General features: G+C 29.6%; 1 protein-coding gene across 1 annotated transcript; it reads left to right on the top strand.

The window, feature by feature from the left end:
- The first annotated feature begins 1,341 nt into the window (after positions 1 to 1,341).
- On the top strand, positions 1,342 to 19,547 carry LOC112686383 (probable sodium/potassium/calcium exchanger CG1090). Its single transcript, XM_025558618.1, has 10 exons — positions 1,342 to 1,916; positions 8,756 to 9,043; positions 15,639 to 15,855; positions 16,483 to 16,771; positions 16,853 to 16,976; positions 17,047 to 17,247; positions 17,425 to 17,632; positions 17,839 to 17,940; positions 18,279 to 18,410; positions 18,852 to 19,547. Exons 2-10 carry the CDS (start codon positions 8,777 to 8,779, stop codon positions 19,043 to 19,045), a joined length of 1,734 nt encoding a protein of 577 aa, XP_025414403.1. The 5' UTR covers positions 1,342 to 1,916; positions 8,756 to 8,776; the 3' UTR covers positions 19,046 to 19,547.
- Positions 19,548 to 19,776: the final 229 nt, after the last annotated feature.

The following is a 19,776-nucleotide window of genomic DNA, read 5'->3' as shown; positions in this document are numbered from 1 at the left end:
AAATTTATGGATATGGGTATGCCATAATAATTACATAGAAATAAGAAATACATAAATGTATGAAGATTTAGATTATTTCAAAAAATAGTTCAACTTTATTACGACAAGTTTTTTGCTAGGTTGGTCTTGATCTGAATTACATTTTGACAAGCTATTTTCTTGATCAGTTTCTTTAAATTTTTTTGAAAAAAAGAAATAAAAGCATTCGACTACCTTTTCATTTTTAATTTAATAATTGAATATGTAATTTAGTAATATATTAAATTTACATTATCGTACAATAGACACACATCCACAGTTAAAGAAAAAATATTATTTTATTACTAGTTTTATTATATATAATATAAATAATAATAGACATTGGTGTTGTACTATTGCTGATCGTTTACAGTAATACCAGTATTGTCAGTTATAATTTTTTTAAAAAACTATGAGTACTATCACAAAAGGCCGGAAATCAGCTGAAAAAAAAATCGATTAATAACAAACATATTAACGCAAAAATAAAAATATTAATACTATTAAAATTATTGGCAATTTCCATTTTTTTCTTTAGTAAAGCTATTAATCTTTTTATCATATTTTACAAGTAAATAACATTATTAGAACATTAAATATAATAAATAAAGATATTAAATAATCATAATTCATAGTTTATTAAATTTTAATGTTCTGAGCAGTCCAACATTAAAACAACAAAAAAGGAAATAAAATATTAAGTAATAAAAATAACAAAACAAAGTTAATAGGTAATACTTAAAAAATGTTAAAATAGTAAATTAAAGTCTTTTGAATTACGAATCTACAATCGTGAAACGAACTAAGATATCGTCGCTTAAGAAGTACGTATCTTAAATAGTACCGAATTATAGTGTTTTATGAAGTAATCATATTGTAATAGTTAAACATTTTATAAATCTGAGTAGATTCGGGTCACGAAGTGCACGTCGTGCATCGATACGTTAGGATGGGTGTCCGCGGACGCCAGTGGCGAAGAGCGAACAGTAAGCGAACAGACGATGTCTGCGACCGGCCTACACACCGTCACCGAACGTATACGTGCGGCGGCGGGCGGGCAGAGACAGCGGCGCCATCGGAATATCGATACGTTTGCCCCGCGTGTTGTTACACAAACGCTATTCGACTTTTGCGGATTCGCGGCCGAGCTTGCGCTTTGGCACCCGTAAACGCGCAAACGCTTTCTTTCTCACTCCCTCTCACTCTCTCTCCCTCTCACTCTCTCTCTTTCTCTCACTCTCTCTCCATGTCGCGCACACGCGCCTACACGTATATACTCTCGAACACACTCGCACGAACGTGAGCCGCGCGCGCGCTACACTCTCGAGCGCGTAACAGTGGTGAGCTGTGTGTGTGTACGCACGGCGGCCAGTGTAAACCGTCTACCCTTCTGCCGTGCACGTCCACCGCCACTGGCCCCCGTCAAATCGCATCGGGTCCGTACATTTACTGTCGCGTTGCGATTATCATCGGTGTCACGGCCGCGCGCACGTATTTCGATAATAATTCGTTTTGAGTATCAGCTGGTGCGGGGTTACCTAACTTTTGTTCCACGATCAATTCATCCATCCGTCTCGCCGACCACGATCGTATTTTACGCTCCCGCGTCTCGGTATATTTTTACCGATTCGTCGTCCAGTTATTGTCTTTCACGCACCATCTTGTTCCCCCTCTCCGAGGGTCCGCTTTCCAACTCGATTGTTTCTCCTGCGCCCACCCGCGTTGACGCAACCCACTTGGTGGCCACTGCACGCGCGCATCCCTCTAAGCTCAACGGGTTAGTAACGTTTGCCGCACAGGAGCAGCAGCAGCAGCAGCAGCAATCGACTATACAACTGCACCCGCACCGCGTCATCACGTCGCCGCGATCGCAGACGAATTCGGACGTGGGTCAAAAGGTAAAATTGTAACGACCATCGTTGTAATACGTATGTAAATATTATACCCGTAATGGTTATTACGATAACCGTTGTAGTAATAATGGCAATAATTGCAAAATGAGTACAACAATAAACATTGCTTACATTTTAATCGTTTCGTTGTGTCACTACAGTCCGATTACGCGCGAATCGAATAAAAACATGTCCGCGAGACACACGCCGCATCGGTGCGGACGGCTTTGGTCTCGATAAACGTCATGCGCAGCCCTCGATGACATTTCAGAGTGTAATTGGGTTTTCAGGAAGCGAATTTCGCTGACAGGTGTCCGATCCCATTATTATTGTTATTGGGTGGACGGTGGGTTCAGTGCCTTCTGGGTTTGATGGGGGGAAATAAAAGACAGAGGGAAAGGGGCAGAGTATTACGAAGAGATGTGGCTGCTAAACCTACTTTACCCGTCTCTCGGTACGACGAACGGCGTGCGCACAGCTGCGGTATGGTGGAGTGCACTTGCTGTCTCATTAACAATACAAAAGAGATTACATGGCCGTTTACAATATAATGCTCGTTCGTTTGCCATATTTTTAACACGCATGTGCACATTACCGGGTGTGCGTGTATGTGCATGTCCATTTATTCTTTTTTTCCCTTTTCAATGATTTTTTTTTAATATTTTTGACGAAATCCGATATTCTGTCTCGTCGACTGACAATGGATAAACGTTATTTATAATGACACGACGTCAATTTGAAAAACAATGCGGGGCGTCAAAACAACAAGAAAAAATTTATAATATACGTACTTTCATATAGGGGTAATCGACCGATTTTTAATCATAGAACACGTATGTTGGCTCTAATGATGTGTATTTATTTTTTGTAACTAAACAAACGTATTAAATAATAAATATAACATATAAAATATACAAATGCTAATGTATTATTTATTAAAATGATGTTGCTATGAACTGTACATAGATATGCTGACGGAAAAAATAGCTGACGGATCTATTTGACACCATTAAAGATGAGTAAACAGAGCATATAAAAATTGTATTATTAAATATATCTATATAATATAGTTTTCGACTGCAAATATGAGTGGAGCGACAGTAGAGTAGAAACAGTTGAAATCGATAATAAGTTTTGGGGGCGTACTGTACGTATAAGAACTCTTTAAAAAGGCTGATTTAAAAAATTCATCTTTTTAAATATTTTAATAATATACATATATTTTAAAAAACTTTATCTGGTAATTTAATTAACGAAACAAAAAAAAATTGAAAGTCACAAAAAAAAATTTTGATTACTCGTCAACCTTTCGTTAATAAAAATTGACAAATTATGAGTACATAATTAAAATACTATTTTTTTAGTATTGAAAATTATTTCAATTATTATTAACTGTAAAAATCCTATTGAAAAATATGTATTTTAACTACATAAATGTTGCATTATGTCATGCAATCAAAATTATGACTACAAATTAATAATTATGCTTCTATTTAGACTTATTTTTGCTAAATAAATTATGCTGGTATTTTATATTCATATACCTACTTATGTCAATAAAATGTTGGTGTATATAAAATACCAACAGGATTATTTTCCCTCCTTCAGTCATATTTTCTTTTATGTCTTATCAGAAAACTGACATTCTTTGTGTTTGTAAAATGCCGAACATGCCATTGACTGCATTGTTCTGCTAACCCACCCTAAAGAATGTCAAATTATAGCTTATATGTATAAGAAACATTTGAAATCACAATATTTTAAGGATTTTAAAAATAATCTAATTTTTTCTTCCTAACATTTAAAATAGGTTACATAAAAATAAATTTACTAGAATATGCTAAATATCTATTTGTTTATAATTTGTTTAAAAATGAAAAATAATAGATTATAAAATGAATCAATAAAATAAACTAGAATTAATACTATAGTTCTCTAGTTTCTATAAGATAATCAAATAAACATAAAACAAGGCGAGATCTTAGATCGAGTGACACTCCACGGTCTGGAGAGTATATGATATTGCTGTATTGATCTTTAAAACTTGAAACCAATGGCTCTCAAAAAAAAAAAAAAATTGGGTGGGTCAGTTTTAATTTTGAAAATAGTTAACTAAGTAGGAGAACCAAATTTCTTAAAAAAAGGGATTTAAAGTTTTAATGTTCTAACTTTTATAAAAATTAAAGATATTTACAATTTGGAAAATTCGGAATTTTTAAGCGCATGTAAACAACAGTAATTTTATTAAAATAATTTGAAACTATGCAATATCTTTTGTAAAATTATTTATTATTTTATTTATTTAGTATACTAAATAATTGTTAACGTTTAATGGAAGTTTGTTTAAATTTCTGATTTCAATAACATTTTATATTGTAATACTCATAAAAACTTGTGATATTTTGGTAAAAAAATTTTAGGGGGGTATAAAGAAAATGTTGTGAAAAATCTTACGCCCAATTTTCAAGCCATTAGTATGAAAATTGAAAATGTTATGAAATTTTGAATATAAAAAAATATTATGAAAATTATTTTTATCTTTTTGTCAAGATTTAATATTTAAACACTTGTATTTTTTTTTTTATATTAAGCTCAATTTTCTTGCATTAATTAATCATTGATATCTATAAGGAACTTTATATTAGATTTTCAAGACATTTTATCTTATCAAAATTATTTTATCAATATTGTCGAAAAAATTGAAGAAACATGAAAATTTCAATCTCTATATATATATATATATAAAAATCTCGTATCACAGTGTTTGTGACCATACTCTCCCAAAACGGCTTAACCGATTTTAATGAAATTTTGTATATATATTTGGTAGGTTTGCGAATAGGTTTTTATCGGTTTTTTATACTCCTAAGTGCTACTGTTTAATAAATCGTAGTTTAATTTAATAATTTTTGACCCTGTCGATAATTGCGCAATTGAAAATGAATTACTAAATGATACTATAAGAAACTATTAAAAAACTATTTAAAAGCTATTAATTTTATTTTTGGTATTAAATTAGGAGTATTGCATAAATATTAAAGAACAAGATCCCGCAACAGGTGCCAAAACAAACAAGAATGTTAATTCGAAGGATTATTATGCATATCGGTTAGTGATTAGGTGCGATCAGGGCAGCGTTATTCTACGATGTTGTGAGCTTTGTCAACAATTTATGGTCGACATGTATGTAAAGATAAAGAGCGAACGATTACGATACTTGCGATTCAATCAAAAAAAGCTGCGTGCGGAAGATTCTCAAAGCAGTTGTTAGATATTGGTGATGGGAAAGTTACTATAGATGAAACGGAATGCACACAATTACCGACCGAATTCTGCACAATCATTGATTCGCTAAATGCTCTCATTGATCAAAAATTTCCCAATGTACATAAACAATACACAAATCATGAGTGGCTGGCAGAAAGAGCAATTTTAGCAGCAAAATATGTGGACGTCAACGAATTGAATCTCAAGATACATTTGTTACCAGGAGATTTGGTGTCATAAAAATCTATTGATACAGCTTGCGATACTGCTGAAGCTGTAAATTATCCAACAGAGTTTTTAAACTCATTGGATTTACCAGGCATGCCACCGCATAATTTACAACTGAAGGTTGGATCTCCGGTTATTTTTCTTCGTAATTTGAGTCCACCACGGTTGTGCAACGGCACGCGATTAGCCATTAAAAAATTAATGAAAAATGTTATCGAAGCCATCATTTTAAATGGCAAATTTCGAGGTGAAAATATATTATTACCGCGAATCCCTATTATATCCACAGATGTACCAATACGATTTAAACGCCTTCAATTTTCAATTAGATTGGCATTTGCAATAACTATCAATAAGTCTCAAGGTTAAACGATGTCTGTCTGTGGCTTAGATTTGAGCACATCATGTTTTTCACACGAACAATTATACGTGGCGTGCTCTCGAATAAACCAGTTTATTTGTGCTGGCGAAATATGGGACAACAAAAAATATTGTACACTCTGTTGCATAGAGTGATTGATATTGTTTTTTTTACTAATATTGTCATAATCATCAATATGTATAATTTTAAAGTATCAATTTTGATAAATTATTAAAAAAAATAAATGATTGATGTTTTTTCATTTTTATATTTCGTCATCGTTCACAGCGCTCCATAACTCTTCCACTTATACATCATGTCCTTACACACCTATAGTAAATTAGTTATTTTTTTCTAACAAAATATTCTCTAGAAATAATTTATATGACAAAACAACGTTTGTTGGGTCAGATAGTTTTTAATAAATAGATTAAAATATCTTTTTAAAATTATACTTATACCACCTATATAAAATGGTAACATAAGCATTCAGTGAAAATTTCATGTCTCTATGATTATTATTGTTAGAGTTCCGTAAAGAACGAAAATTAAATTTTTTTGAAAACCGGCATGCTTTAAGTGTTGTCGTATTCGTACATCTTTTAGTCAGTTTTTTGCAATTTTTAAGAAAAATAATAGGAAACTCGTCGATTAAGTCCTTTCAAAGCATCAAATTTATAACATTTTATTTAATAAATATCTTTTAATTTTGATAATCGGTGTAAAATTTTTGGCTAAAATCATGTAAGCAAACACGAATATAATAAAACATTTCTCGTTTCATTAATTTACTAAATTATAAATCAGAGCTTGAAATCGAAATAAAAAAAATGTCGATTTTAATTTCAATTTTGATTTGTTGGGAACAGATTGGGCTGCTAAAATAAAGCCTTTGCGCGTCCTCACAGACCGACGAGTGCATGCCCGTTAATGCAATAGTGATTCTGTCGAGACAGCGCGCCGCTCCGTCGCCAACCGATTTTTCACGGGAAATGATCGACGACTACCAGCGTTATCACCTGTCTTCGATTGCAGTGCATTTTCTGATGGCTATCGCACCGTTTTTGCAGGCGTCCGTCGCGACACACACATAGCTCAGATATACTTCGACCGGCATTTTTTTGCGTCTGTCGACGGCACTCTGTACTACTCGCGTGTGAGTCCTCGTGTTTTTTTTGTCTCGCTAAGCGTGAATGTGAACCAGGCTTTTGCGCCTCCGTCACGCCAATCAGTATCAGCGTGTTTTTTCCACCACTTGATTTCCGGGTTCATACGCGCAAGGGCGTCGACCACGTGTTCGCCTGTCTCTTCCGAATATCACCGTCCGGTGTATATTTTTATTTTGATTGCGTTTCGGCCACGGTTGTTCTGTCGCCACCACCATACTGTAACTTGCCGTCCGGCCAGTTCCAGACTTCAGCGTTCACCATCAACGGCGTCATCCCATCGGTTCCAGGAGGGTCAGGTCACGTTCGTCTTTTCTTTTTGTTATTATTATATATAGTTGTTTTGATCGGACTAATTATTTGTTATATGTTAATATATGTCAAATAGTATAATTTTTTTTAGTTTATATTGTTAATGGTCACACTAGGTTACGTATATATATATATATATATATATATCTCATCCTCATTCCTTGTACAGTCCACTGTCTTGTTATGTTTCGTACATTTTTTCCAGCTAAAATCAACAGTAATACGACTGGCGAAATACGTCTGATAAAATTCTTTTTATGGTTCTAGTCAACAATTGTATTAGTTTTTTTTAATTTCGATTTTGGTTTCAAATATTGTGATATTTATTTTTTGTAATTTCGTTTTTGATTTCGAATATCGATGTTCATTTTTTTCAATATCGGTTTCAGAAATTGGTATTTATTTTTTTTCGATTTCGAGTTCACAACAGAATGTAATCCATGACTTATAATAATTTCTCAAATTGTTGTACATCATTAGCATAATAGTGTTGTAGGATGTAGCGACAAGCTACTGATGTAGATAGTATATATTTAAATCCATTTTTTTATTACCTATGTTATAAAACATTTAATACAAATTAAAATTATTATTAAAGTGTCTTAAAAATGATAAAACATAATATGAAAGTGAAGCTAAAATTAAGTAAACTATATAGGGATACATTTATGTGAAATGATTAAAATGTAAAATAAAGTTTTTTACTCATAGACTCGGACACAATTTAACTAAATATGAGAACAATGTTTTAAATTATAAGTGGGACAAATATGATGACACCTAGCAAAACTGCACAAATACAATATAAAACTATTTTAGGTTATTTGATTGTATATTATTGGTTAAAAGTATAACTCACGGGTAACAGCCAATGGAATATTATAAATTAATATGTTATATCCATAATAATACACTACAAAATGTCTATATATAGTATATTATATGGAATAAAACGTGTGAATAAAAACAACAATCGCTCATCGAACGCCGATTCCTTACCGTAAATATTCTAAGAAAACAAAATAGGTACTAGTTATTTATTATTATGTATAATCAATGTTATTACCAAATATAGCAATGTCTACGAATTGACAATATAAATAGACCTGTGGCTGTTGAATTTTAAATTAATTTGATTTAAAATCGTTTAAATTATTAAAATGATTTTGATTTTAATATAAAATATAGATTTTAACTTCTTTCAATTTCAATATAAATTTTGAAAATCATTATCAACCATTAACGATTTTGATATTGATTTTGATTTTCTAAAAGATTTTTAACGTTTTTTATCGATATTTGAAATCGATTTCAAGCCCTGCTATAAATTATATTCATTATATTTTAAATTATATAAGCTATATATATTTTCTGTTTTTTAATAAAAATTCATATTTTATGATAATAATTGCAATTTTTCGATCGATAAACATTTACAAATATAATTTAATAGTTAAGAACTAGTATTTACTTCTAAACCTGTACAATATAATGTTTTTATTTTGTTCTAGAACGTTTTGCGTGTTCGTCATATGGTTGGACAGAGGAGGCCAAGTAGATCATGTTCGATATTGATATGGGGTGGATTTTTATTACTTTACGCCGCTCTGACTGCAATCATAGATTGTACCCAGAACAATTTGTCGACTCCGATAGTCCCATTGATGTCCACAAACAAGCCACTTCCAACCGAAAATCCAGTAAATACAGAAGATAGTTTTGGGTCTGGTGACGGATCAACAATTTTTCCGACTCCTTTAATTTTACAAAATGAAAACAAAACTACAGAGAACTCTTCGGTAAGTATTTTGATTTATTTTGAATTAAATCTAATATTTTTTACATAATTAATATATTGTTATTACTTCAAATTTTCAAAACTGATTAAAAAAAAACCAATTATCATTTGATAATAAATAAATATGCAAAACATGAATTATTTTTAAAATTGTTCAAATATTTCTTCTTTAGGTCTTTTAGTCTTTAGAGTGGTATTATCTTGCTACAAACTCTCTTACATTCCTCTCAATCTTCTATTTTACTTTTAATATATATGTTACCGGAAATATGGATAATCTGGTATTTTACAAAATGCCAAAAATCATTCGGCAATAAATATAATACGAGCTTTCTCTAGGTTTTATGTATAATGATAAACGTGGGGTACACAATATGATAAAAATAAACAAAATTGGGCATTGCCTATTACCAACGACTTTACAGTTTTTCATAAATGTGGGTGCATGATTTAACGCAATAAAGATTAAGATTCTTCTACTACTATAATAATAAATTTGAGGTACATTATTGAACGTTCTAATAATTTCATTACAATATCGTCATTTTTCTTGTCATTTTCGTGTCTCGTTATGGTATTGCTATGGATACGATTTATATGAAGTCAATTTTTAAAACAAACTACAAAATTTTTTTAAAAATTTGGCCACTACTACTAGTTTTTTATCTGATGAACAGGATAATGAGTTTATAAAAATTCAATCCACAAGAATTGGCCAAGAATTTTTAAAATCTGTTTGTTAGTCCAAGTATCAATAGAAAAAGTGTATATGCCTTAAAAATAAAATTTTGTGTACTTCAAAATGTCACTTTTCTACAAGATGTTATAATAAGTAAATAATAGTTTAAGTAAAATATTTATATAAAAGTAATAATATAATAATAGATAAAAATTAAATTTTGTCTGTAATATGAGTAATGTATAGTAATTATAAGAATCTTAATGAAATATAATATGTAATAAAATATTTTATACTTAAAAAAAATTGGTATTTTGCATAACGTCTAGATATTTATTAAAATACCTAGGTTTTATATAAAATAATATTGAAAATCATATGTTTTATTTATATTGCCTAAAATAGGTCGGCAATTTGTATAATGCTTAGGCATTTTGCAAAATACCTGAATTATCCATATTGCCGGTAACATATACATATTTTAAACTTAGTTCTGTGGTATAACATTTATTTTAGGTCTTTCTCTTCCTTTTTTTTCTGTTATAATTCCTTCTAGAACTACTTGAATAAAACTATAATGTCTTAAAGTTTGTCCATATCATTGTAATATTTTCGTTTTTATGGTAGGTATCATTGTTCTTTGTTCATTTACTTGCTGTAGTACTTAATTATTTGTTACTCTACCTAGTTAACTTTTGCATACATCGATAGCACGATATCTCAAATGCTTTTAACGATTCTTTTTCATTTTTTTTGTTAGTCCATGTCTTCGCTGAGTATAATTTTATACGTCATATAAGTATTCAGTATTTTATTTCTGAGTGTAATATTTATCTTCTTTGATGATTGGATCTATTAATTTTTTTTTTGTAAAATGCAATCGTCATAATTTAAATTCTTTTCCTAAATTTAATTTTACATCTAGCATCATATGTAATTGGCTTAAGAAGTAGATATAGTTCATCTGTTTTATTTAATAACCATATATTGAAATTTCTACTGCTGTCTTCGTTTTTGGAATCACCATCGTTTTTGTTTTGCTGACGTTTATTTTCATATTATATTTTTTTTACTGTACAATTTATTTTACTTATCACTTTACAAAGTACTTTTACTGATCCAGTAACTATAGCTTGATCATCTGCAAATTTAATTGTTTTAATTTTAGATCCACCTATGTTACCCCATTTCTATCGTCTCTAACAGTTTCATCCATCATATTTTCAGAATATACATTACACATACTAAGTGAGTGAACTCAACCTTGCCGAGCTCACTATTCAGTTACCATAAAAACCAATAAAATAACGTATTTTAATCATTAAATTATATTTTATAATTATTTATATACTTTAACAAATAAACAACTTTACAAATGAATAACAATTATAACAAATTAATAAATGTTATTGCCACAATCACGATACTGATTATTAAAACTTAATACTTCTGTTTACACGTTTTATTTTTAGTAAAATTGTGTTAATTTGTTAACTAAAATGCATAATATTCTATCAAATGGATGAAGTACATTAAATATAATGTAGTATTCAAAAACCAAAATTAATTAGAAAATAAACTTTATTGTATTGATTTTATATATTTAACAAATATTATAATATTTACTAGTATACCCATTGCAAAAATTTGCAATGGATCAATACATAAACACATTTTAATAAATTAATAAATGAGTATTATATCAAAATGACAGAGAGTGTTTATTAAAATATATTTTCCGCAGAATTAGGATAGACTATGTATGAGAGAGTGTAGTTATTACATAAAATTATTTTACAGTGCTTCCTTCCAGATAATATTAGCTAATATAAGTAATAATATTAGTATTGTTGGTGATTTGTTTGTTGTTTTATCACTGGGTAAGAGCCAATGAGAATGCAGTTTTTTGTAAAAATTGAAAGTAAAATTGATTGTGCACACATAACTTTCCTCAAGCTCAACGAATTTAAGTAGTAAATATCTCAAAAGAAAGAGTTTGATCCACTGAGTGTTCTGAGAGTGAAATGATCAAGATCCATTCATCAGAAGAAGAGCTATGAAAATTCGAATTTCTTGAGTGAATGTGTCCCATAAGAAGTGTATAGGGAAGAATCGCGTTGATAGGAGTTGAGTAAATTTCAATGATTGATGACATATATGTGTCTAAACACCTTTCATTTAAATGAAAATGAAGGAAATCGGCTAGAAAAAACGGCCAAACTGACTTTAGTTTTCATACATTTTTTTAATATATAAGATTATATAACTGATATAAGAAAAACATTCACACATATAATATTATTTTGTATAGATTATTATAACATTTCTTTAAGAAGACGTGATACTCAAAAGTGTACCTCCGCCGGATGTAACGCCAGTGCTGGATTTAGTAGGAGCGCAGGGGTGCAATGCACCGGGGCTTTAAACCTTTTTCTGAGAGACATTTCAAACCAAAATCTAAAATTAAAATTGTCTTTTTCTTTTTTCGTGCTCTTTAATTTTATATTTATTAAATTGTGTTTCATTTAAAAACTTTTAATAGTAAATTTATAAATTGAAATGTCTAAATGTATACTTGAAAATGTATGCATAAAAACGAAAAAATAAGTTACTTTAACAAAAAAAAAAAAATTCAAGGGGCCTCTAATTAGTATTTGCACCTCAGCCTTCTAAGACTTGGATCCGGTCCTTTACACCTCCATCGATGACGGTATGAGCTGCAATATAGGAGCATACATGCTAATGCATGACGCGTGATGTGGTCATGATCGTGTCCGCAAATTTACAAAAAAAATATTAATTTATTTATGATTTAGATTGAAAAAACTTTATTGTATGGAACAAAATCATTTAGTGTACCTTAATTTCTTTTATTTTAGTTTTATAGAAGAAAACATTATCTATGATGTAACGATTTTATATTTTCGATAACTTATCTTTGTAATTAGATAAAAATTTAATATTTTACAAATATTAATATATAAATACCTTTTTATCCATTTATGTCAATGAAAAAATAAAAAAAGGTTCATGACAGATAATGTTCTTCTCTTAAAAAAATAAAAAATAAATAAATATTTGAGACTCCATTATAAATATACATTTAATGAATTTTTTTCCGCGTAATACATATTTTTACACTTAAATTGTACATGTATCAAGAAGTCCTCTTATGAATTTTGTTGATATTTTCTTTAAAAATCCATAACACTTAAATACCATAACTGATATTATAACATTGTATACTAATATAATATCCAACTAAACATTAATATATTTTATTGTTAACAAGTCAAATTGGTTTTTTTATATTTTTTATAATAGCTTTCATTGTGATAGTCAAACGTATTATTTAAACATTCAAGTGGGTTATTCCATTATAAATATTATAATATATGTAAATAAGAGCTCTCCGTGACAATATCATCATAATAAAGAATAAGCCTTAAGAAATCTAATATTGATTAGTAATGAATATTAGATGTATATTATTTTTATTTTTCATTTGTCATCAAGGTACCTAAATTATAAATCATTTTATATAACATATATTTTATTTTATGCAATTTTAGCGTTATATTTTGATACTTAAGACTTTAGACTGGACTGTTTATTAATACATTTTTTTTTTTTTTTTTTATTAAAATATAAAATAAAATAACATTTACAATCTGTATAAAAAAAAAAAAATACAATTAGCAAATATGATAGCAAAATGTGACGGCGAGCAGGGAAGCTATCCAGTGATAGGACCCATAGACGTGAATGCTAAACTAGCACATTTTCAGTTTAAAAGATCTCGGCACCAACATCGTTTAAGACGACCAGGAGGGGGGAGAGAGTTGTCCGGGATTGAGACCTAGTGTTGATTTGCGATAAGTGGGTTGGGATGGAGAAGTAATTTTGAGTGGAACTTTTTATAGTAAATTTTAACTAAATTATCAACTGCTTCTATGTTTAAGTCTTTGTGGAGGGTGTGATTGGAAATATACCAAGGAGCGGACGTGATTGTACGAAAAGAGATCGATTGGAAAGCTTCAATAGTTTTTAATTACAATAGTTTGGCACAATCCCATATTTGGGCTCCATATGACCAGATTGGTCTTAGCATTGCTTTATATAAAATTAATTTATTATGAAGTGGAAGTTTAGATTTTAGTACGGGACGTAATAGGTGTAATCTAGAATTTAGTGACTTTCTTTTGTTTTTTAGGTGAGGACCCCAGGTTAATATTTTATCTAAAATAATACCAAGGTATTTTATTTGAGATGAGGAGGGAATAGGTATTTCATGGAGGGTAGGAATAGGTAGATTTTTTTTATTTAGAGTGAAAGGAACATGAACAGATTTGTCGGCATTAATTTTAATTTTCCAATTAGAGGACCATTTATTTATAAGATCAAGGTGATTTTGAAGAGCGTTGAATGCTACGGTTGGGTTCCTGTTAGATGATAGGATTGCTGTGTCGTCGGCGTAGGTAGCTATATGATGGTGTCATTGGTTTGGGAGATGTCAGAAGAGAAAATATTGTAGAAGTTAGGAGAGAGATCGCTTCCTTGGGGAACACCTGCTAGGATTGGAAAGATTAGGAAAAGTTTTGCTATCATTAATGTTAGGAGGAGGGGAATGGGTCATTACACTGAATAGCGTTTCCTGCCTATTTACAATAGTGTTGTTATTTACATGATTTTTTAAAGTTGAGTTTGATTTGAAATTTGAACACTGTAAGCTTTTATGGAATGAACACCCTCGGTAGTTTGCGATATGGTTATCGATATGTGACTTTTCTACCTTTATTTTGGTATGAAGCAGTGAGGTAAATTTGAAAATCTCATTGTTGATTTGAGCGGGTTCAAGGTCAACAAAAAATATTGGGAGGGGGCATTTTGTAGATTTGTGGATAACATTAGAATCTTGGCGGACAGAATATCCGATATCTTCAATGGCAGCACCTACTTCGGAAATTGAAGAAGACGGATGTAAGTTACGGATGACAATACGAAAAGCTTTATTTTCACGGGCTTAATAGGTATGATATTCGGCATTACCTATTTTCAGGTGTTTTATGACTTCTCTATACGAGTCAGAGTTGGTAGTGTTAATTTTTAGGTTATTGGCTGATGACTTAAAGCTGAAGGTTTGAGGATCAATCAGCTTTATTAATTGATTTCTTAATTCAATAAAATCAGAAACGTTTCGTACAAATATTGGTGGAGGTAACGGAATGTGGTTTGGTTGGATGTAATTTCCATAGTGTTTTCATTATCATTAGCATTATCCGGTACTTGGAGAGGGTTAAATTTATTTGAACTGACAAAGACGGGTTTTGTTTTCTTTTTGTTGAATGTACCGGTTGAGCTGGTAGAAGAAAGATTACATTTTGATTTATTTGTGACTAATTTAAAATCTGGGTCATAGAATCATCGTCCGTAAAGACATCATTTGAAGTATTTGATAAAGTTGAAACCTGTGTACGATTCGAATTATTATTAGACAAATTTGGTTTTATTGTGTTCGTATGATTATTGGTAGTGTGAGAACTGCTCGATGACGGTCTATTATTGGTGCGGGTCATTATTATTTAAGATAAGGTTAGAACGACCGCCGGCTGGGCCGGGGAGTTTGAAAATAAGTATTATCTGCTAATTAGAGACCGGTGCGATAGATGATTAATTAATTAAAATTACCAAATTTTCATCGCTGATGGGTAGAAAACACTCTATGACTTCCGAAGAACAGCAGAATTGGCATCAGCGTGACACAAAGGAACGATTGGTATTAATTCCAAGATTAACGGACACTTTTCAGATGACAGAAAAGAAAAAAACACTGTGGAACGAGAGTGAACGCACATAACGCCACGGTGTACGACGAGCGAGTGTAATAAAAAATTAATTTATAAATCCTTATTTTCAGGTGTTAAATCCATCGAATACGACAATTATAAATAGTGACGAATCTGAAAAATGCACACCACCAGCGATAAAACAGTTTCCCAGACCCTTTATGAGACCTTCAATAAGACGTCGAGGAGGAGTATTAATCCACATAATTTTATGCATTTATAGCTTCTTAGGATTAGCAATCGTTTGTGATCATTATTTTGTGAAGTCACTGGATAGAATTTGCGAAGGTAAATTATATAATATGGAATTAAATAAAAGGTAAAAATATCTTAAATTTAAATGATGTGGGATTAAAGTAATTGATTAATAATTCAAATAAAATAATTTGTAATTAATTCACACAAATCTTTTCTTTTTTTTTGTTCGATAATTTCGATAAATTATGGTGGTTTTCAAATAGTTAATTTATTTGTCTAAATTAGTATTTAATTAATTAACAATGTAATTAAATAATTATTGAATTAAACAATAGGTACTTAAATATATTTATAGTTACACGTGAACACATAAGTTTTATTTTAGTTTTTATTTAATTTATAAGAATAATTATTTTTATTCAACTTTTTTTGTTAATGTTTGTAATTTTTCAAAATTAATTAAAAAGTATAAATATAAACCATCACATTCTTTTAAATTCTAGTTTATATAACATTTATAAGTAAGTAAATTATTTTGAAAATTGAAATGTTTTATTTTCTATTAAATTTGAACTATTATTTTTAAAAAGAAAAAAAATATAATAATATAGTTTTAAATACAAAAGATTTTTATTGCTTTCCAATCAATCAAAATTTCCATGTAATATAAATATAAATCAATAATAATTTTCATAATTTTAAAATTAATTTTTTTAGAACTTAAAGTTAGTCCTGATGTCGCGGGTGCCACTTTTATGGCAGCTGGCAGCTCTGCTCCTGAATTGGCTACAGTTGTTATTGGAGTTTTCTTAGCCAAAGACGATATAGGAGTGAGTGGCGTCATCGGGTCTGCAGTTTTCAATATTATGTTCGTCATAGCTGTTTGTGGTTTAGCGTCTACGACTGTCACTTATCTCAACTGGTGGCCCCTTTGCAGGGACTCGTTTTTCTACACCATTAGCATACTTATTATGCTGTTAGCCATTTACAATGAGACTATTTCATGGTACATATTTAAAAGTCTACGTAAATTTGATTTTCAAAAAAAATATTCAGATTAGTAAAACTCGTATTTATATAATGCAAGGATCGAAAGTTCTATGCTGCTTCTGGCGTACGTCATTTATTGTGTAGCGCTGTATTACAATTTGTACTTGGAAGCATGGGCAAATACTTGGAACTTACCTTTTCCTCCAAGAAACCATGGACAAGTCAGTCAATACTTTATTTTCACCGGATTCTGAAAAACATTAGTACCTATACTAATACTTTGCGTTATAGATTAATGAATTATTCGCGGATCAATCTATGTCAGATGCCAAGGAGGGCCAAGAACAAATTCAATTGACTGGTACTAAAAGTCCATCAGGATATGATACAACTGGATCAACAGGAATAGACCATCAAGAACATAACCAACAATCAAAAACTCAACAAAATCCCGACTACTACATACCTAAAGTATATCATGAAGCTGATGAGGTATGTGTCTCATTACTTGTACTTATATATATTATATTTATAAAAATATATTTTAAAACATCATTAAATATTATTAATGAAAAATAAATGAATTAATAAAATAGCTCATTTTAAATACAATTTAAACTAATTAAACACATAATACAAAATGTTTAGTATACCTATTTTATAATTTAGGTCAATCCTCTCCTAAAACCTGAAAACGGAAACATTTTCCAAGTAACTCAATGGTTCTTGATGTATCCAATTTATTTTACATGTTACTATACAATGCCAGATTGCCGAAAGGAAATATTCAAAAACTGGTATGGATTAACTTTCGTGATATCTATGCTATGGATTTCTGTGTACTCTTATATTATGGTTTGGATGATCACAGTTATAGGTAAGCTAAATTAATACTAAAAACATTGTTAATATAATTTAAATAACCAATAATTATCAATATAAATAATTATATATATAAATAAATTATATAATTATAAATTATGAAGTTATGAGCACTTCACTTAAAAATCGCACAACAATGTTTTTTTAGATATGCATGAAAAATATATTAAAAAATAAATCACAAAAATTTTAATTGAACAGGTAATACGCTTGGAATACCAGATACAGTTATGGGCCTAACCTTTGTTGCAGCTGGAGTTAGTGTACCAGATGCTTTATCTAGTCTTGCAGTAGTAAAAGAAGGTAATGTACACAAAAAATGTAAATACAACAAATTGTATTTACATTTTTAATAGTTGTTACATTTTTGAATTGTAATTGTATCTATTAATAGAAAGTTTTAAAAATTATAAAAAGATATCACAATATATTACCTTCAAGCATAAAGTAATTGTTACATATATTAAAAAAAAAATAATAACTATAATAGGCAAGAAATATTCTTACATTAATATTTGCATTTTTAAAAGTAACGATTCATATTCTCAGTCATAGTTTTAATATTATAATCAAATCAAAAATGTAAAGATAAATAGTATTAGGTTATAGCTCTATAGTTAAATTATTTTATCTAATTTTAGGCTACGGTGACATGGCTGTATCTAATGCAATTGGAAGCAACGTGTTTGATATATTAGTATGTTTAGGACTGCCTTGGTTTTTGCAAACGGCCGTGTTTAATCCAGGAAGTACTGTAAAAGTGTATAGTAAAGGTTAGTTGAATTTCATTAAAATTAAAATTTGAATACCTAAGTAAAAATTTACTTGTAATTTATAATGCATGTTTTTATAGCAAGAACAATTTAAGTACATTTTAAGTTAAATGGTAATTTTGGATATGTTGGATCCAAAATTAATACTATGTATTTAGAGTAAAAATATTAGCATAGTTATTTTGAAAATTGTCTAGGAAATATTAAAAATAAATTACAATGTATGTTTCTGTGAAGGTTTGAAGTGCAAAAATCAAAGTAGGAGGTTCAAGCACTTATAGACTATCTTTATGCAGTTTTCTAACAATTTCTTTACAAAACAAAAAAAAATATTAAGGCTTTAGTTTTAAGACCTATATAAAACTCATTGAGATAAAAAAAATTAAGTCGTTCTTTAAAAATATTTTATACATATCTAATACTTTTTATCATTGTTTTTAGGCTTAACTTATTGCACCTTAACACTACTATCGACTGTAGTGTTTTTGTTAGTGGCAACGCACATGAACGGATGGAAGTTGGATAGAAAGTTTGGAGCTGTCCTTATGTTATGGTATTTGATTTTTATAGCAATAGCTAGTCTATATGAAATGAACGGTACAATGAATCCACCAAGCTGTTTAACCGACTATTAATGTAACTATAATGTTATAAAAATTATTTAAACAATAGGTTATATACAATTTGTTTTGATTTCAAATATGTTTGTTTTGTATTTTATTTTCAAACTAACGTTATTCTCCTGTCATGTCTGACAGTTCAGCAACCTGTGATTTTTTTGTATAAGTAATATTATAAAAATATAATATTATAATACATATAGCTAATATACTCGAATAACGTAAGCCTACACGTTTTTCTGAGGTTAAAGCTGATAACTGGAATAATTATTTTTAATTGTAAGTTTTTGAAAACTTTGTCATAAAGTTATTTTACATTATTTAAACAAAAATAAAACTATGCCATTTGTAAATTAAAATATTATTTATCGCACAATCTAGATTATAATCTGTTGTTTTATTATACTGGATGTGAACGGAACACTTGGCTCTTCATCTCAGAAACAATTTTTCAAATATTTCTTTGGAAATGTAATACACTGAGAATATAGTATAATTAAAATTATTTTTCATGTTTCATTTGAAAATATTATTAACCGTGTATACATATTATTGAATTTCTCATTATAAATGGTAGAAAATATATTACAAAAAACCATTAAAATAATTATAATTTTGTTATTTAGTGAAGTATAATTACGTTATTTGTGTGTATAAAATTCATTATTAATTTTCTTATTAGTTATTTCCCACCGAAATAATGTTTCACCATAATATCACCACTTATACCGTTTTAACCATAATTT

This window comes from Sipha flava, unplaced genomic scaffold, assembly GCF_003268045.1.
Source record: "Sipha flava isolate LNK unplaced genomic scaffold, YSA_version1 108_pilon_pilon, whole genome shotgun sequence".
In the NCBI taxonomy this organism is placed as follows: domain Eukaryota; kingdom Metazoa; phylum Arthropoda; class Insecta; order Hemiptera; family Aphididae; genus Sipha; species Sipha flava.
This window is presented reverse-complemented; position numbering and strand designations above follow the sequence as displayed.

Excerpts from the sequence above, each read along its gene's own strand:
- LOC112686383 (XM_025558618.1), top strand. The coding sequence starts at position 8,777 with ATGGTTGGACAGAGGAGGCCAAGTAGATCATGTTCGATATTGATATGG. Across the intron at positions 15,856-16,482 it reads ACTGGATAGAATTTGCGAAG|AACTTAAAGTTAGTCCTGAT; the intron begins GTAAATTATATA and ends TAATTTTTTTAG. Across the intron at positions 17,633-17,838 it reads TTGGATGATCACAGTTATAG|GTAATACGCTTGGAATACCA; the intron begins GTAAGCTAAATT and ends TTAATTGAACAG.